The sequence below is a fragment of the Poecilia formosa genome, unplaced genomic scaffold, assembly GCF_000485575.1.
Source record: "Poecilia formosa unplaced genomic scaffold, Poecilia_formosa-5.1.2 Scaffold80, whole genome shotgun sequence".
NCBI classification, from domain to species: Eukaryota; Metazoa; Chordata; class Actinopteri; order Cyprinodontiformes; family Poeciliidae; genus Poecilia; species Poecilia formosa.
Genome location: NW_006800019.1, coordinates 1,137,230 through 1,156,365, shown reverse-complemented (window position 1 = coordinate 1,156,365; position 19,136 = coordinate 1,137,230). Strand labels below are relative to the sequence as shown.

General features: G+C 39.3%; 2 protein-coding genes across 4 annotated transcripts in view; one reads left to right on the top strand and one right to left on the bottom strand.

Moving 5' to 3' along the window:
- Positions 1–440: 440 nt before the first annotated feature.
- Positions 441–6,227, bottom strand: c1galt1la (core 1 synthase, glycoprotein-N-acetylgalactosamine 3-beta-galactosyltransferase 1, like a). 3 transcript variants are annotated; one of them, XM_007556610.2, is made up of 5 exons: positions 5,977–6,227; positions 3,806–3,937; positions 3,469–3,724; positions 2,459–3,123; positions 441–1,839 (listed from the first exon to the last, which is right to left on the bottom strand). In XM_007556610.2, the coding sequence occupies exons 3-5, from the start codon at positions 3,677–3,679 to the stop codon at positions 1,489–1,491; spliced, it is 1,227 nt and encodes a 408-aa protein (XP_007556672.1). In that variant the 5' UTR covers positions 3,680–3,724; positions 3,806–3,937; positions 5,977–6,227; the 3' UTR covers positions 441–1,488. The 3 variants fall into 3 exon arrangements, with proteins under 3 accessions (XP_007556672.1, XP_007556673.1, XP_007556671.1); XM_007556611.2 differs by having other exon boundaries at positions 3,806–3,888; XM_007556609.2 differs by lacking the exon at positions 3,806–3,937.
- Positions 6,228–6,921: 694 nt separating this feature from the next.
- b4galnt1a (beta-1,4-N-acetyl-galactosaminyl transferase 1a) overlaps positions 6,922–19,136 on the top strand; it is an 18,654-nt gene continuing 6,439 nt past the window's right edge. The window contains exons 1-9 of the mRNA XM_007556606.2: positions 6,922–7,086; positions 12,744–12,958; positions 13,043–13,225; positions 14,138–14,244; positions 14,395–14,432; positions 14,508–14,688; positions 15,771–15,863; positions 15,964–16,151; positions 16,228–16,368. Of these exons, the coding sequence (XP_007556668.1) occupies positions 12,744–12,958; positions 13,043–13,225; positions 14,138–14,244; positions 14,395–14,432; positions 14,508–14,688; positions 15,771–15,863; positions 15,964–16,151; positions 16,228–16,368 (1,146 nt within the window). The 5' untranslated portion in view covers positions 6,922–7,086. The remainder of the gene's footprint in view (positions 7,087–12,743; positions 12,959–13,042; positions 13,226–14,137; positions 14,245–14,394; positions 14,433–14,507; positions 14,689–15,770; positions 15,864–15,963; positions 16,152–16,227; positions 16,369–19,136) is intronic.

Here is a 19,136-nt window from a genome sequence, read left to right as displayed (position 1 = left end):
TGCGCATCTACATGTACCAGCTCGAAATTTCACATACACGAATTATGCCGCGTATAATTTGTGCCGCCGCCTCATCGCACAAAATCAATGTAGAGGGAAATTTTTGAAATGAACGATTAAAACAAGACGACTTCCGATAAACCTCCCTGAATACCAAAACTTGGGAAACTGAGAATCTTCAGACATGTTTGGTTTGAGACAATAAGACACGCATACAGTGGTGTTTTTTTGATATGGGCTATATGGACAGTTACCCAGGGCAACATCAGTAACTGGTGGGGAAGCCAAGAACTCGAAAATAAAACATATATTATCTGCCAGTTGTCCCCTGAATATGTTGGCTACAACTTGTTTGCACATGTAATGAAGTAAGTTAGTTGCTGTTGAGTACTGGAAGAAACTACATTACCTGCTGAAAAAAACAAATACAAAAAATGAGATAATTACTTGCATTTTAATTGATTGGAGTGCACCAAAAGGAGGGGCTTGCCCAGGGCACCATTCCTTCAAGATCCACAACTGCATGCATAATGTATTTCAGGCTTACAATGTTAATCATAGTGATTAATCACAGCGTTGCAGTGTGATTAATCTGATTACATCTTTAATCCATTGGCAGTACTATTTTTTTTAATCATCATCATTGAATGATGGTGAATCTTTCTGCACGCTTGTGATTTGGAAATTCAGACAATATGACATCACATGATGGGATTCACTGAAAATGTGTAATTATATTTATTGCCACTCTGAAACAGAACAGCTTGCTTTTAAATGCACATTAGGACTTTAGAGCTTTGCGTCAGAGTCAAAAAGCATCTCTGCAGCACAGTTGCTGTTGCATCAAACATTATCGCTCTGCACGTATTAAATATCGAGCTGCTAATGAAAACAAACTAGAATTCAACACAGAAAGGTGACCAGGATCTCACAGTATTTCAAAGTTTATTTATGCATGTGGTTTAAAAAGGTTAAAATGGAAAAAAGAAGTTCATCACTAATTAAAATCAAAGTGGCCATAAAAATCCTGGATACTTCACAGTTTCACAATGTACTGCTGCTCTCCATTTAATAAGAAAAATGAAATTAAATTAATAATGGCATAAGTGAAAATGTTTCTGCATCACTACAAAAATCGCTGATTGGGTCACAAACCCAGGCGCAGTCAAACATGATTAAGCAAAAAGCATGTTTTTTACATTAGGTAAAAATATACCCAGGCAATACGCAGCTGCCACTGAGCCATAATTAATTTGTCTCCACTCCCACTGGGAGCGCTGTCTGAGAAATACTGTGAAATATTCTGAGAATTATATCCAAGGGGGTATTATAATATTACCATGGCCAATATACTTCACAGAGCAGCAAACGTTTTGAGGGCAAAAAGGCTCCATCCTGGCTTTGATCACCTTGATCATCATGGATGTGGAAGAAGCTGTAACCGGATCAGATCCACTGCAGTCGAAGATCCTTCAGCAGAGTAGGGAATCAGCGACGGCTGCCTTGTGCGCTTACAGTCTTATTTATGGGTAAATTAAAATCGGCGTCTTCTCTCCTGCCCCTCTCTGCTAGTGTCTGTTCTACGGTTTGGTTTCTGTTGACAAGCAGAGCAGGGCCTGAGCGACTGGTTGTGTCCATCACCTCCTGAGACACTTTAACGCCCACAGCAGCGGCCGTCTTCGTCTGGGGGTGGAGTCTCGGCCTGCGGTGCGCGGAGGGCAGGTAGCGTGGCACGTAGCCATAAGCTCTCAGGTGGTAGGTGTAATACTCCAGAGTATACATCAGCTGTGCTTCCACATAATGGAATGACACAGCCAGGTCCGAGCAGCACTGTGGTCCCTGAAAGAACGCAAAAAGAAAAACGCATGTCAAACATACAGAATACACAACAAACGTCATGCTTAGCATTTTAATATCAGCCAATCTCACACGGGAACAGCAATTTATGAGCAAGATGCAAAAGTGAGCATTGGCGTTCTCCTGTTAGGAAGACTTTGGCATGCTGCTCCAATATATGCTTACAATTATTGAGTGAAATGAATATTCTGTGGGGTTTATGTTCATGTTACTGCACTTTTAGTTTGAGGAAAACAGAAAAACTGCCATCTTCCTCCATAAATTCCCATCTGACTTGAACAGCTTGTTCTTTTCCATTCGTCGAAAACAAATCTGACTTTTCACAGCAAATAATTGGAGTGAAAGGTCGACCAAGAATTTCAGCTTATAATCAAATGAATTCATGAAGCCTTTCTATTTCTCCATGCAGTCTCTCATCCGCATGGCTTCTTCACCCGAAATGCCCTTTTCTAATAAGGCTAATCCACTCAGAGGATGTCTGCCTAATGGGAACTATCAGTAATTGGCTTTCATGTTGATTAGTTATACTAAGAGTTACTGCCACAGTTCCACTTTACAGCGCTGAACCCTAGTACCGGATATAGCACATGAAGGGACTTGCCTCAACAATCGGGTAGAAACAATAACTCCAGTACCAGAAGCTCTTGGAGAACTTTGTGGTGAGGTGGTGCTCCGGCACAAACGGGTGGAAGGTTTCCCGATGCAACGTGTCTCTAGAGTCCCCTGCCAGGACACCCATCTTCTCCAAACACTGCCCCAAGGCCAGGTCTTCAACAGGGGTGGTATGTGTGCAAGCCTTGGTCCGGAAACCTTCGACAAACCTTCTAAGGGCCTCCTTGCTGAGCACGTACCCCGCACCTCCGCTCATGTAGCCTTGTTTGGTGTACGGCTTAAAGCGTTTACCAAAATAGACGGGCTCTTCAGGAGTGTGGTTGGACAGAAGCCAACGCAGGTTATCGACCACCACGAAGGTGTCGTCATCAGCTTTGAGGAACCAGTCTGCTTCATTCACGTGATGCTCGTGGACGTACTGGAAGGCTCGGATGGTTTTCCAGTAGAGCTGGTCGCGGCCCTCATTGGTGCCCAGCCCCACAGTGGGAAAGGAGGGGTCTTCCACAGAGCTCATGAACACCACGATGTTGCAGTGCCGACTCCAGGTGGCTCGGACATGGCTGGCCCTGCTCTGGAGGTTATGCGGCCTCGTCATTACCCAGCAGAGAATGCGAACCCTCTGGAACAGCATGTCTGCCACTTTGCTGTCTTCATCTAGATACAGAGAAAAAGGCACCAGTGTTACAATCTGCTTAGGAAAATTCTTTTTCGTTTTGATGAAGGGAGACATGCAGAATCAGTCAGAGAAATGTCGCGTTCTTCTTTAGATAGTTTATTTAGAAAATCAGAGTAAGTCTCAGAAATCGGCGTGTCAGAGAAGAAAAGGAAGAAAAAAGGAAGTGAAACTTAAACATACAAGGAGGTTCAGCTTGCAGCAGATTAAGCAATTAAACATTACTACTTTACTACTGCATTACTAAACATAACTAAAAATGCAACAGAAAAGAACAACATTGGCTATTTAACATTTAAGTCTACTACAACATGCATGCACAGCACCTGCTTGGTGAGGGTGGAGCAGGTTGATGAGTGCGCCTCCTTCTCTCCTCCAAATGGTTGGCCGCTCCCCTGCTTCTGTGGCTGTCTCCTGAGCCTCAGAGAGCACAGGGTAGCTTCGCTCGAACCACACCTGATGCAGGAAGAAGTACATGCTGCAGGTTCCCACCACTAAGCCCAGTGAGAAGGCCCATTTGGAGCTGGGGCCCTTCATGGTGAAAATCTCTCCTGTTCTGCAAAGTCCCAACTTATAGCATGCCTACGTGGAATAAAAGCACGCTTTAATCAGATTGATAAGCATCTTATTATTTCATTAGTATTAAACCATCACGTGACAGACCTGCAAAAGAGTTCAATGGACAATAGGATATGGTGACATGTCTTTAGAGCATTCTGTAGTTTTGCACCAGGTCACTCAGTCTCCTGAGTGATCCAAACACCAGCATGCCTTTGGTTGGAACTCTGGGTAGAACTATGAAATAAGATTAGTTGTTGATCAAGCCATGTTCGGGGTGCAGCTCAGGATTTCCAGTATTTAAAAAGAGGGTTAACTTTTTGTCTGGGTCTGACACAATTGTAACTTGCGTTGGACACCTAAGCTCTAGAGGTCCATGAAACCAGCAAGTGTTAAATCTGGGACTTAAGAAAATGAAATAAATAAAAATAAAATAAAAAAATATGTATATGAAAAGGTTGTCAGTGTGTAAGCAATGTCTCATTGACCCAAGGTATTAAGAGCAATGGATGACTATTTCTTTATTTCAAACAGGCAAACAATAAAGACAGCAGAAAGAAAATTAAAACAAATAATGAAGCCTGTTGGCAAGTAATTTTACATAATTTGTTCAAAAAGGAGCATGTAGAAGACACAAGATCTTATGATTCCCTGGCCTTCTCATAGTCACCAACTTCCAAACATTTAAATCTACCCACACCAGATAAACTCTTAAATTATTTCCATGAATTGCCCCTTTAGAAAGTGCTGAATCAGTCTCAGGATCTTCTCTCATTGGATAGTCTCAGAAAATCTACAAGAACAACCATGACGCTCATCTCATCGTTACAGGTCGTAGATCTACTGGTAAATTGAGAGTTTCCCTTTGTGATGAAGCTCTTTCTTCACCATGACAGACTGGAGCAGCAGATCTGAGAGCAGACCAAGCTAAAATCCATTTATTCATCCCCCACTCCATCCAAGCCTGACTCAACAAGTCACCACTTTTATAGAGTTTGGAGTTTGATTTTAACCATCTTGTAAAGCACTTTGTGACTCTCTTTATTGGTAGAGGTGTTTTATAAGTAAACTTTGTGTACGTACCGATCCTTCAACAATGCCTAACCATGTTGCTTTAACTTCTGTAATCTTGATCATAGAGACAGTTTCCCAATGTTGAGAAATCATACACTACCCCCATGTCAAGTTAGGCTTGTGGTGAGAGAAATGTTCTACTCAGACTGGACTTTCCTGTTTCACTTGCTGCTTTCTGCTGCAGTGGCATTTGACAGGTTTTCAAACAATGACAAGAATAATAATACCAACTGTAGGACTCCCCCACATTGCAAAACTGAACTTAAAATTATATGTTTAGAGCAAAAAAAAAAAAAAAGGGAAGGGTCAAATGGTCATGGCAAGACGTCTGGATCATTTCCAAGTCGAACTTCTCCACAACCACAGCTTTATTGGAGTCCTCTTGATCTGTCACAGTGACTATCAAAAGTAACCCACGGAAGAAATAGTGGCAATCCAGCAAAAGCAATTGGTTATGTGCAGGAAAAAGTGCAATTGGCCTTACAACTTATAACACTTAATATACAAGTGTGTCTTCACCTTTAAAAAAAACCCAAAAAACTTCTAACTTGTAGTACCAATCACTTATTCCATTTTATAGTTTTTTTTATGCAGTTACATTTATATCATAGAACTAATGGTAAAGCAACAATTCATCCCAAATGTCAAATCCTATCTGCACTTCTACGATAGTTATGAGAAGGTTAAAAGTTTCTGCTGCAAACATCTTGCTGTCAGATTCGCTTCACCTCCAGGGATCCAGTGAAGTTTTGGGGCTTACGGAGTCAGACCGACTCAACTTGTACATCGGTGTACAACTACATATTTTCTGCTGAAAGAAAGGGACTCATTTACAAAGAGATTTAAAAAAAAAAACTTTGGATATTACAACTGAAAAGGTGGCTTAAGTCTTTCAGTTTCACTTATGATGCTTCTTGAGTTAAAAAAATATGATTTACTGTCAACTAAGCACCCAGATACACACAATGAACCTAATATTTGTTTTCATAAAATAATTTATTGTGCATGTATTTTTTGTCTTTTACTTGAATCCTCACACAAGAAAAGAAAACACACATAATGAGTAATCTGGCATGCCGTATGAGCTCACAAAAGAAACGAAAATGAACTCCACATTTCGCCGTAAATCATCAGAAAGTGTCATGTTTCTATTTGCACAGATGGCTAAAGACCAATATAAATCCAGTGTGTGTGCTTATTACCTTCGCTGTGGGATCGGTCATTTGTGGACACGGACTGCTTTACACCTCCTAAAGCTTGTGAGTGTTTCCTCGAATGGGCACATAGCGCATCGGTAAAAGCTGCACACATTCAGCCGACGAACAGTTCTTCCTGGCTGAGGTTCTCTGCGTTTTTATGCGTGGCTAAATAAGATGAGTACAGAGTGAAAAGCCACACAGCGTCCAGATTTACACCATTCAACCCCACACGGCTTAGCTCTGTATATGCGGTCTCCCATTGGCTAAAAGACAGTGACGCATAAGGAAGAAGGCGTCAACGTTTTAGATATTTACATAATATATATTTTTTTATTTATTTCCTTTTTGCTTTAGATATTCGAAATTTTGTTAATGTAAACAAGACACGTTTTATTAGAAATGCAAGATGCAAAAGGAAAAAAAATGGAGGCAAACATGTAGCTGTACAACTCTTCACCACTGGAGGTCGCCCTAAGGCTTTTGTGTAAGCAACATGGATCGATGTTTGGATCCAGAAACATGAAGTCGGAAGCCTTTCAGTGAAATCACAGTAAATAAAAATAGATTACACATAACATTGAGGATCGCTTGTCAGATTTTAAACACCTTCTGAATAACAGCTTTTAAGATATTATTTCTGTGTTATTTTTAATATCCTGGTAAAAATCTTGTCTGCAAGTAGAAGATTATCACAAACATTAACAAAAGGTCGCAAACATGAATGTGTACGTAACTAATCGGTACATTAAGGTTAATAAACACAGACAGCGTTTCAATAATATTCTGATGTATTGAATATGACAATCAGTTTGTCCTGTCTGTTAAACAGACATTATAATAGAAGTGAGGTTTCTTCAATGATCTTTGTTTTGTTTTTGTTCGTTTTTTTTTTACATTGCGCTCCATATAAAATGTATACTAGATCTTACAGGTCTGACTCAGAGCCACTTGTATTATGTGGAGAGTAACCTATCAGCGTCTGAGCCCATCTAAATGCTTCCTCACGCGCAGACCGATTGTGCGCAAGTTTACCACACCGAAACACATATAGCACTGGATTTCTCTAATCTGAGCAAATAGGAAGTCTGGACAACTTTAACGACAATAATTACAGTAAGATTTAAACTTCTTTTTTTCCTTATGTCTGAGCTTTTATTTGGAGACCTGGCCTTTGAAAACATGTTTAAAGAATGACGCGAATTGTATTATTAGGCGAACATGAGGACAGGCTTGTACTTGTTTCTGCAATGAACAGATGCAGATTTAATGTCTATGGTCTATGAGACCTCTCTTCTCTGCGAACTTCTACACAATTACTTTAAAATTTATTTTTTATGCTGTAAAATATGACCTTATTCAACCAAACATCATTAATTATTGTATAAGCTTCCTATCAACAAGTTAAGCAGTTTTCTTAAATTCGCGGGATTTTATTTTTGACGTTTGCAACCTCGTTTGTCCGTGAATTGGTGCACAGCTTGTTTTTCTTCTTGGGCAGAACAGCCGGTCCATTCGGTCTGTTTCTCCTGCGTCCCAGGTTCACTAACTGGTTGTTTGATGACAATATGTTGTCTAATTACAATCACAAACCTTAATGAATCTAATTAGGTGGATTGTCAGTACCAGGAAATGCATTTGCTACCTTCCTGGTTGTAAAGATTGTGCCGACTGTGAGTTCATCTACTGAATTGACTCATGAGTAAAAAAAAAAAAAAACCTTGAGAGCACATGTTTTGTTTTTTTAATCAGCCCTTTCTTCACGTCAGGTGTGTGGGAGAAGGGAAACTCCTGAAACATGCAGGGCAGGCCTACCTGAGGACTGAGTGGATTAAAGTATTTCACTGATAATTTTTATTTGGAACAGATTTCCAAATAAAGGCATCCATAAGATAGAACCTTCAGTGTAATATGAAACAAAAAAGGAAAGTGGGTTCAAAACTTTCAATTGATACTGCATTCTATTTCTTGTAGCTTTGTTGTATGAAGAGTCTGTTGAGTTTAAGCTATTTTAAGCCCAAAACAATTTTAGAATAAAAAAATAAGACACAAATCTGAAATTATTCAATGTGACAAAAAAAAAAAAAGTTTCAGCACCTGCCCATTTTAATGGTCTCTGCACGGCCCTGGCCACAACGCCAGGAAAGCGATACCATCTGTGTGTGGTGGGTTTAAGAAAAAAAAAAAGGCTGCTATGTTTGGCTCAACTCTTTTCTGTGGAGGTCGGCCGTCTCTCTGCTGATGGCTGCTTCTTCCTGAAGGAGATCCGTCCAGGAGTTCTGGTGCCGCTCACAATGCAGACGGTTCTCCTCACCGTTCACCATGTCAGCCACGATCGCCTCCTTCTGTTCCCCTGAGGAGGGCAGAAACTTCGACTGCTGCCGAGTGGTCCAAAGAATACAAGTTTCGAGTAAATGTGACTAGTTACATTTACTCGATTGCATATACTTTTTGAAAAACAAATGTACTCTTAGGGGTATTTTTACTATGCTGAACTTTTTAGTTTTACAGGTGCTGGTCAAAAGATTTGAACATCATGAAAATGTTTATTTAAATCAGTAATTCCATTCAAAAAGTGAAACTTGTATAATATTCATTTGTTACACACAGACTGATACATTTCAAATGTTTTTTTTCTTTTAATGTTGACCATTATTATTGACAACTATTGAAAACCCCAAATTCATTATCTCAGATAATTATAATATTACTTAAGACCAATGCGAAAAAAGGATTTTTAGAAATGTTGGCCAACTGAAAAGTATGAACATGAGAAGTACGAGCATGTACAGCACTCAGTACTTACTTGGGGCTCCTTTTGCCCAGATTACTGCAGCTGTGCGGTGTGACATGGAGCCGATCAATCTGGGGCACTCATTGCTCAGGTGTTACGAGAGCCCAGGTTGCTCTGATAGTGACTTTCAGCTCTTCTGAATTGTTGGGTCTGGTGTATCACATCTTCCTCTTCACCTGACCTTTCCTTGGAATTAAGGTCAGGTGAGTTTGCTGGCCAATTAAGAACAGGGATACCATGATCCTCAAACCAGGTACTGGAGCTTTGGCACTGTGTGCAGGTCATAAGTTCTGTTGGAAAAGTAAATCTGCGTCTCCATAAAGTTGGTCAGCAGTAGGAAGCATGAGGTGCCGTAAAACTTCTTGGAAGGTGGCTGCATTGTCCTTGGACCTCAGGAAACACAGTGGACCAACACCAGCAGATGACACGGGACCCAAACCATCACTGACTGCGGAAGCTTGACTGTTCCTCAAGCAACATGGATTCTCTGCCTCTCCTCTCTTCCTGCAGAGGCTGGGACCTCAATTTCCAAAGGAAATGCAAAATTTACTTTCATCAGAGAACATAACTTTGGACCACTCGGCAGCAGTCGAATCCTGTGTGTCTTCAGCCCAGGTGAGAGGCTTCTGATGCCATCTCGTGTTCAAGAGTGGCTTGATGCAAGGAAAGCGACAGGCGAAACCCTTGTCTTGCACACATCTGTGTGTGGTGGTTCTCGAAGCACTGACTCCAGCTGCAGTCCACTCGTTGCGAATTTTCCCCACATTTTTAAATGGGTTTTGTTTCACAATCCCCTCCAGGATGCGGTTATTACAAATCCACGTTTTTTCTACCACATCTTTTCCTCCCCTTCACCTCTCATCGAATGTGTTTGCACACAGAGCTCTGTGCACAGACAGCCTCTTTAGCAGTGACGTTTGTGTCTTGCCCTCTTGTGTAAGGTGTCAAAGGTCATCTCTTGGACAACTGTCAGGTCAGCAGTCGTCCCCATGATTGTGTAGCCTGCAGAACTGGACTGAGAGACAATTTAAAAGCGTTTGCAGGTGTTTTGGGTTACTTAGCTGATTGGAGTGTGGTACCAGGGTTCTTCAATATTTTCACAATATTAAAATTTTCTGAGATACTGAATTTGGAGTTTTCATCAGTTGCGAGTTATAATTGTCAACACTAAAGGAAATGAAAATTTAAAATATGTCAGTCTGTACGTAATGAATGAATGAATATAATATACAAGTTTTACTTTTTGAATGGAATTACTGATTTAAATAAACTTTTTCATGATACTCAAATTTTTTGACCAGCATCATAACTGATCAATTATCACATCATGGTTTGTTTGAGTATACGTTTCACTTTTTAAAACATACGTTGATTTATTTTCTACCCTAACATTTCCTCTTTCCATTTTCTCTATGGGGGCATCGATTTAATGACCAGCCGATTTATCTGTGCCAATTTCCTTAGTTATGGGAGATCGGTGATTGGACTATTTTTATATCTTATAAACCATGTCAAAATTTCTTAAAATCAATCAGTGTCCTTTGCTCTTCTATGAGAGACGTTTATCTGTGTTGTGGAAAAAAATAATACACCAGCCCACCAAGTCATGTTAACAATAATTTTTCAGACAAAAGAATGGTATTGGCCAAAATTAGAATCGGCAGGTTAGGCTTTTTAAAAGATCGGTAATCTGCAATTACTGCAATCGGTGCACCCCTAATTTTCTCCTCTCCAGCTTTAAGTTGATGCTTGTGTAACATTTGTTTTCATTATGTCATTTTTGTCATGTAAATGGAGGAAGAAAAAGCAATATAGGCTTTGTACATTAGCATTCTTGCTACATGCAAGAATTGGCTCAACACAAAATAGGCAGCACATATCGGAGATCGGTTAGGCTAATGTCAAAATGATTCGTATCGGCCTCGGCTTTAAAAAACCTGCATTGGTCAGTCTCTACACATGACCAAACAAGTGCCATATGGTCAACTATATCCCCCTCTTGAAACACATTTACAAATGATACAAAGGTTGAAATAACTGTTCCAGTTTTTGTTTTTGTATTTTGTATTAAACTGATACTAATTTTGTTAGAAAATGACCAACATTGATATTGTTCTTCCCTAGTCTGTTTCAGGACTGGGTCAAGTGTCCTCTTTTTGTTTTTTTTTTTTGGGGGGGGGGATCAAAACATGGTCACCCTAAGCCGGTGGTTCCCAAACCACACACCTTCAAGTAGCCCTTCGCTGCATGTTTTAGGTGTCTTCTTGCTTCCACACACCTGACTTAAATGAACAGGTTATCAAGAGGCTTCTGCAGCATTTGGTGGCTGCCAGGCTGCAGAGGAGATCTGCAGTCATTTGAATCAGTGATACGGAAACAGAGGCACATCTAAAACATAATGGGCAGCATTCCAGCGCTACCAGAGGAACAGGTTTGGAAACTGCTGCACTAGGAAACCCGGACACCTCCCCGGATTCACAGCGTAAACTTTATGTGCTTAGGTGGCTCAGAACCTTTTAGAGTTTTGTCAGAGAAAAAATCTTAAATGGTTGTTTCTGGTTACACAGCTAGAAACAATTAGCCTTATGGGTAAAACTGATCCAACGAGTTTCAGTTTCACTCTCCCTCTCTGTCTAGCCATCCACTATTTGCATCTAATTTGCTGGTCGACCTTTGTTTTTATTGAAAGGCAAACAGTGTTCGAACACTCCGACACTGAGGTTTGTGCACAGTTTGTGGAAAATGAATTTATTTGCAGGATGAATGGATAAGTAATGGATGTATGATGTTCACCAAAAGTTTATGAATATCCTTGTGGACTGAATGTAATGCCCATGAAGAGTATTCTACAAACCCTCATAAATCTGACTGAATCTTTCAGTGAAGGGCCATAGCTGCCAGTATGCCTCATTCAACCTTTCTATCTACGACTTTATGCTTAGCTCCTGGACTTTCCCTTTCAGAACATGTTCCACTGTTTTCTTATTCACTTCATAGTCAGAGTAGTCAGAGTCTACTCTGTGAGTTGTACAAAGTTATTTGTACACTTCACATGTCACCACATTCTGCCTTTACAGCACACAAGTATGAGGCAAAGGAGCCCACATTGCCTAATGCTACATGCAATGAGAAAGTAACATTATGAACAAGAATATCTATTTGAGAAGGGCTAGTGATTAAATACAGTCTAATTTATTTACATTCCAATTTGCCTGAATAGATGTTTGAGATTATAGAATAGATGAGAATAGATGGTCTTTGTTGTGTTGCTTGCAGGAAAAGTGTAGACTATAGAGCATGCAACCTGTGCTGCTGCTGCAAGAGACTAGCAGTTCATTTGATGTCACTTCATTATAAGACTTAAAATGAGTGATACCAGCAAGTTAATTTTGAATTAAAGCATCTCTGTCCTTAAAATTTTCTGGTTAAAGCAGGTTAACATTATAGAATAAGACACATTATATCCATTATATCAAATTTGATAAGCCAGGTAACACAAGAAAGCTATTCAAAAAGTAAATATTTTGCTACTTGACCACAGATTGCCATTTGAAGTTATCTATTTTAATTTAATGCCAAAAAATGCATTTAGCGTGTTTTGCACATATCTAAACAATAACACCAAAAGATGATCAACAGCAGAGTTCAAACTTTATCTGCATCGACTGCTGCTTTTTACAAATATATTTACACTGAACAGCTATGGTAAAGTCTTATTTGTGGTCCATTTACTGATCAGGAAAACACGAGACTTTTGATTTCAAACTGTCAGATCACTAGCAGGCCAAGTCAATTGTGAAATCTTCTAGTTTCTGTCATTAGCAGATTTCCAGCAGGTAAAACTCATCCCTAGGAGAGAACCTTCCTCTTTATAGGGAGAAAAGTTACAATCCTGCTTTGTAAAACGATATAATGTCCTCTATCTCCATCTATGTGTTTCTATCATCTCATTTTAAATATTCCTGTCATTTTTCTCCAGATGCATTTTAACTTCAGATGGGGCCTGAAAGTGAGTCTGTTTCTTGCTGTGTTGCTGGTTGTCCTCAATTACCTTTGGAGCTCTTCAGACACCTTAGAAGTCAACATACAACAAAGACAAAGCAGTCGAATCCAAAAACTGCTCAGTGAGAAAAGTCAACGCATCATGGCTGATTATTCTGACATTCCCTACAAGATCAAAGAAAATGTGGCAAGGTGTCAATGTTATTCCTTTTTTCGTTAACTGTAAATTTGTCTTTTCATCCTTGACCAACTAATTTTCGTCAACGTCTCCCACAGCCAGTTGCCTCACAACGCATGTGTGTGCCAGGCCGGAGAGGAAACCTTTCGTTTACCGTTTTCCGATCTACTCTTCCCTCGTGTTTGGGCTCACAACCTCCAGCAGGCGTTCTTAGCAATGCAATCTGATCCTGAGAGTGTAAAGCGACAGAGAGCAGAGGAGTACCACCAGTTTTTGAGAAGGTAAAAATAAAAGATAAGAGTACTGTGACCAAACCCTTCTCTCATCTCAATGCGCAGTGTGTGCTCTGAAGAATTTGGGATCTAGTTTAGATTTATTTATCTGATATGCGTCACCAGATGTGGAAACATTTTCACGGTTTGATCTGAATGTAACTGATCAACATTCCTTGTCTGGCAAGCAAACTGGCTGCATCTTGTTTTTAGAGAAAGTCACACGCCAATGAAAGTGAGAGTATTTCAAAGGATATCAATAAGTCGATTTTCAGAGTGCAGCTTCCTGTATACTGCTTGGCTTTGCAGCAACCAACTGCTCTCACAATGAAAGCTATTAGTTTTTTCAGGACTTTTTAAACCTTTCCTCCAATACCACAGATTGAGCACTGATCTATGAAGCTCACACAAATGGCTGTTAATCATAGCGGCATGAAAAACCAGGCTGCGCATCATTAACAATTAATACTTCATCACAAGGACATTGAAAAAGAAATCTGACTTTTGAGTAATTCAACTGTTAAATTATCTTTATTATTATTATTATTATTATTATTTTACAACACCAAAAGTAAACTTTGTGTTGCTATCTAAAAAAAAATAGGATATTCAAGGTTTTTAATTGGTCAAATAATGAAGAAAGTAGAATATTGTTCTTTAGTTTATTATTTTAGGTAAAGGAACTTTATTGCATGTCATTATTTAATTAATCTGATCAGTTAATAGTACCTCTTTGCATTGGCACTTGATGGAAATGCTTGAGTCATGTAAATTGAAACTTTCTGTGCTCTGTGTGAATGTATTTCTGCTATCAGTGTGGAGGCATCAGCAGGCTAACAGTGTCACTTTAAAAAAGAGGTTGGCCTGGTCAACTCAATAGCTCCAGTCAGAACAACCTGTTTTTTTCCTATTTGCATGTAGGTCCCACTCTCCAGCAGATATGCTCGTTATAGCCGAGGCTGACAATCCTCTTCAGTATCCTACCCAGGGAGTGAAGGTGCAACCCCTCAAAACAATCATCATCCCAGGTGATATTACTTAATTACATGTGATAGTGTCAGAAACTGTGGTATAAACAGTTCACTTTAATGTCCAATCTTGAGTTTAATTACTAGTGAACTTATTTTCGTCTTCTGCTCCATTAATGCGTTCCATCCACATCACCACTCTCTCCACAGGTCTGGGTCTCAGGCTGGAAGGCAGAAACAGCTATACGGTAACTTTTATTATTGTTTTACAGATTGTTTTAAGTGGCTTATATTTATTTAAAAAAAATCTTGTCTAAAAACAGGTAAATTTGACAGCGAAAATGGGGACCTTTGACGTTGCTGCCACAGTGGACAGGGTCTCTGTAAAAGGAATGGGCGAAAAGCACATTTCACTGTCGAGCCCGGCTCTCTCCGCTCTGAACAGGCAGCTCCAGTTTGTCACGTATACCAACACCATATTTCATCCGATGACATCAGACCTAGGTAAAGTTCACATTTTAACATTATGACACCGTGGCAGGAGTGATTTTTAAAACACTTGAGGAAGTTCTCGTTTGATTCCAAATCAAACGAGAACTTCCTCTTTCTCTTGGGCCAAATAGAAACGAATTCTCATTCCTGCTTTTTTTTTTTTTTCTGTTTTTTTTTTTTACTCGGTTTTCTTTTTGTAGTCTGTGTCACTTCCGACTGTGTGGTACTTAGATGTGAGATGAGATGTCCGAGTGCAAGGCGAGGTGTGACATTTACTGTCACAAGCGCAGTATTGCAGCTTCCTCTAAGATTCTGCACTCACACTATATATATCAAGGGCTTGATCAAGCACTTTGAAATGCCTTGCTGCTGAAATGTGCTCTACAAATAAAATTAGATTTGATTTGATTTGATATGAAACTTTAATAGAAATTGCTTTGTGTTTATTTCAAATGTAAATGACATGGAGGTGGAAAAGAAAGACGCATAGAGAGAATGCAAGCCAATTGAGAATCTTAAGCATTAAACAACATTAACACATTTTCAAGAGATGTCTCAAGGAATCGAGTGCAACAATCTTTAACATGTCTACAAATAGTTTTCACCCCTCAGATGTTTTCGTATTTTGTAAAACAATTGTCAGCGTAATCCGACGGATATAAAAGTTAAAACAGATCTTTATAATACATTGCGTGAAATAAGTGTTTGCATGAATTTTAATTGACTTCATAATTGAGCAGCCACTTGTCTGCTACAGCTAACGGTGTCACATTTGGTGACAAAGGAGAACACCCGAGAGTACATCACTGTAAACATCAGTGGCAGCATCATGATCTGGGAATGTTTCTCAATACCAAACCCTGGAGGGTTTGTTGATGTAGAGGGAAACGTGTATGTGGAAACGTTTCCCTCTACGTAGCTAGGATGATAATCTGATCGGTTAGAAGATTTTGAGATGTGAACCACTTTACTCTAAATTCTTGACCATCATGCTCAGGAAATATGAGTAAGAATAATTTGTTGTGCCTTTATTCTTTAATAAGCTCATTGCCTCTTATGTACTTTCACTTATCATCTTTTGCTTCATCCGGCAGTTCAGTTTAAGACCAAAGGCCACCAGTCATTTTTCACCATCAAGGTTGGACACAGCGTTGTTCCGAAACTTTACAACTCTGGACAAAGTACAGGTTTGTGAGCACATATTGTTAAAAATCATTAAAAAAAATGTCATAGTAGAATGCATTTTTTGTCATGTTTATAATTTGCTTTGTTTCTGTTGTCACTCAGGGGAAAACATTACCTCTCTGGTTACCATCGCTACCAAGACCTTTTTGCGCTACGACAAACTCAAAGATCTCATCGACAGCATAAGGGAGTTTTATCCCACCGTCCTCATAATTATAGCGGATGATAACAAACACCCCCAACCAGTGACCGGCCCTCATATTGAGCAATACCTTATGCCATTTGGAAAGGTAAAAAGTTAGCTTGATCCTATGTTCTAGTAAAAGTATAATGATTCAGTCAAAGTAAGTCAGTTTCTCTTTGCAGGGCTGGTTTGCAGGAAGAAATCTGGCAGTGTCTCAAGTGACTACCAAGTATGTGCTCTGGGTGGACGACGACTTCATCTTTACTGCAAACACCAAGCTGGAAAAGATGGTGGACATCCTGGAGAAAACCACACTGGATCTGGTAAGTTGATCAAAACAAATCAGCTGCTCTGATTTTGGTCATTTGTTATATTTCCTATTGCATATTTTTCTTTGCCTTCTTTCAACCCTTCAAACCTGAGCAATACGCACACTCAGATTAGAGGGGCTGAAAGAAGGCAAACCTCAGTTTCTGTACTTCATGCCAGGTCATTTGCCCACTTCACACCTACAGGAATTTGGTTGTTTTCCAGTAAACTTTTAGAAATGGTATGTTTTTGTAAAATCTTGTTGCGGTATGTTTTTGTAAAATCTTGTTGCGGATTCATTATCCTGTTTTTTTTTTTTTTTTTTTTTTTTTTTTCTTGTCAGTGTATATTTGTGTTTCAAAAATATAAAGTACACCACTGACTAATGTATTTAAGAAAGATCAAAGGGCTTGGATCTGTGTATTTACTACTTGTCTGTTGAATCCATATGAACCTCAAACTGTTAGGAGGCCAAGAGTCTCTGATCTCTGACCAGATAAACATTTAGGTATTAACACTTCTTAAGAAGTTGTTAATGATTTTGTGCTTGAATTAAAATACAAACTTCCACATTCTCACACCCACCCACCCACAGCTTCCTACTGTGGAGAGGCTAGATGACATTTAAAGTTGAATACAAGGTCTTTGCATTACCAAATATTTTTTTAGCAACACAATAGTAAAGAAAATACATGACAAAATCTCCTCTAAAATTTAATCGTACTAATGTGTAGGGGTCTTGAACTCCGATCCTTGAGGGCCGATGTCCTGCAGCTTTTAGATGTCTCTCCCTCAACACACCTGAGTCAATTAATGAGGTCATTTGGAGGACACTGGAGAACCTGACCGCATAATAAAAAGCTGATTCAGCCATTTCATTCAGGTGTGTTAGACCAGGGACATATCTAAAGGATGTAGGCCACCAATCCTTGAGGACTGGAGTTGAATATCGCAATACTAAGCTAAGGAGTAGGAAAAAAAATCCTTTTTTCTTGCTAGTGAAGCACTCTCCCTTTTACCATCATTCCTGTCTGCATGTGTTACTGTACCTTTAGCTTACCAAGAGACATATTGTTACACTTAAACACACAGCTTACTTGATACAAAGAGCGGGAAGGCTGAAACTATAGTAGGAGTGGGGGTGTGGAGGAGGGCACCATTATTTACAGGAAAATACTNAAATGTATGTAAATTTCAGAAGTTGAAAGAAAAAATAGTCATATAAGTTAAACAGTCTGAAGCTTAGAACAAACCACCTCACACAGCTGGGTTCTCTGTAAGTAAAGAAATAAGTTTATTTGCATATAAAGCATTTTCAAAGTGAATTGGCGGAATTGATACATATGTCTGCTTTATTCCCTTTCTAAGCTCATGAATGCAAAAGCTTAGCTCTTCTAAAGTTTAATTTCTAGTAATTACTCCTACTTCTAACCCTACACTGTGTCTTAATCTAAATAGAGGCTTTGGGGGAGGCAGTATTACTCAAACCCAGATGCAGGGGCGATCTTGGCAGCAGAAAACTTTTAACGTCCATGAATGGAGTCCTGTCTTTGTCTTGGCAGAGTCCTTTCAGAATAAATCCAAAGTTGAACTGGTGAGAATCCTCAGTGAACTCAGTTCTTTATCCACAAAAGATCTTGGTCTATCCCCCATGTCCACTGCAGCATCGTTGTAATCCTTTGGGTTGAGTGTAGGGCCGCAGTCGAATCAGAATCCCGGGTTGTGGGTAAACGGATCTTGTCCCTTCCTTGTGCAGCGAGCAGTCGTCCCAGGGTATCATCACGCAGCCCTCCGTTGATTCTGCATCTCCATGTGTGCTTGACTCGAATGCTGCGGAACAAAGAACCCCGATCCTCCTGACTGGTGTCTTTTTATTCTTATCAGCAGCCACACACTTTCTTTCCGCACGTGCGTTTTTCCTTGACGTCAACTGCCTTTTGGTTGGCCTCAACCTTCAGATGAACTTCCTTGTTTTTTAGAACTGAACTTTCTGAAGTTCTCTGTTTGGCCTCTGCACCTGTTTCCTCCATGCATCTCAAAAATCTCACTTCCTGTTTCTGCTTGGACAGATGATCTCATATCCATCACCATCTTGGAGACATAATGTCTTGGTCACCTCTGCTCCCCTTTCGGTTCCTCTTTTCCCCTGACCTATCACCTACCCTCTACCTCCAACACAACATCAGTGACCTTTAGTTACAGTAACACATTTTACACCATTTCAAGTTCAATGTCAAAATCACATTTATAACTTTTTAGTTTCTCTGATTTAGCATTCATTTATAATTTTATAATAACCATTACTTATTAGTTACTCTTATTATAATCATGATGTGAGTTATTACAGACATTTCTGAAAAGAATCCAAGAATAATTCATTATTCTAATTATTTGACACCATGTTACAGTTACTTCTTTCACCTTTAAGTACTTCCATAAGTATAAGACTAAGTGTAAATATTCTTATAATCAAACCAACATCAACCACTGGTTAAACCAATATTAATTATTGGTTTAATCATAAGTTATCATTTTTAATTTAAGTATTTTACTCTGGGTTTTATTCAATTACTCAAAATGTTTAGATTTTATTCTTTAAACCTTTGATGCTCAAAATGAGCAGTCTGAACTATTTTTAATCACTGCAGGCTAGAAACTTCCTCTTTCTCCAGGAAACCTGCTCTTCCTGTTACATGACTCTCTTTCTACCTGATTATGATTTTTTTATGATTAAATAGAAAAAAGTAGAATTAAAGCAAAGTTTGCAGGACACAATAACAAC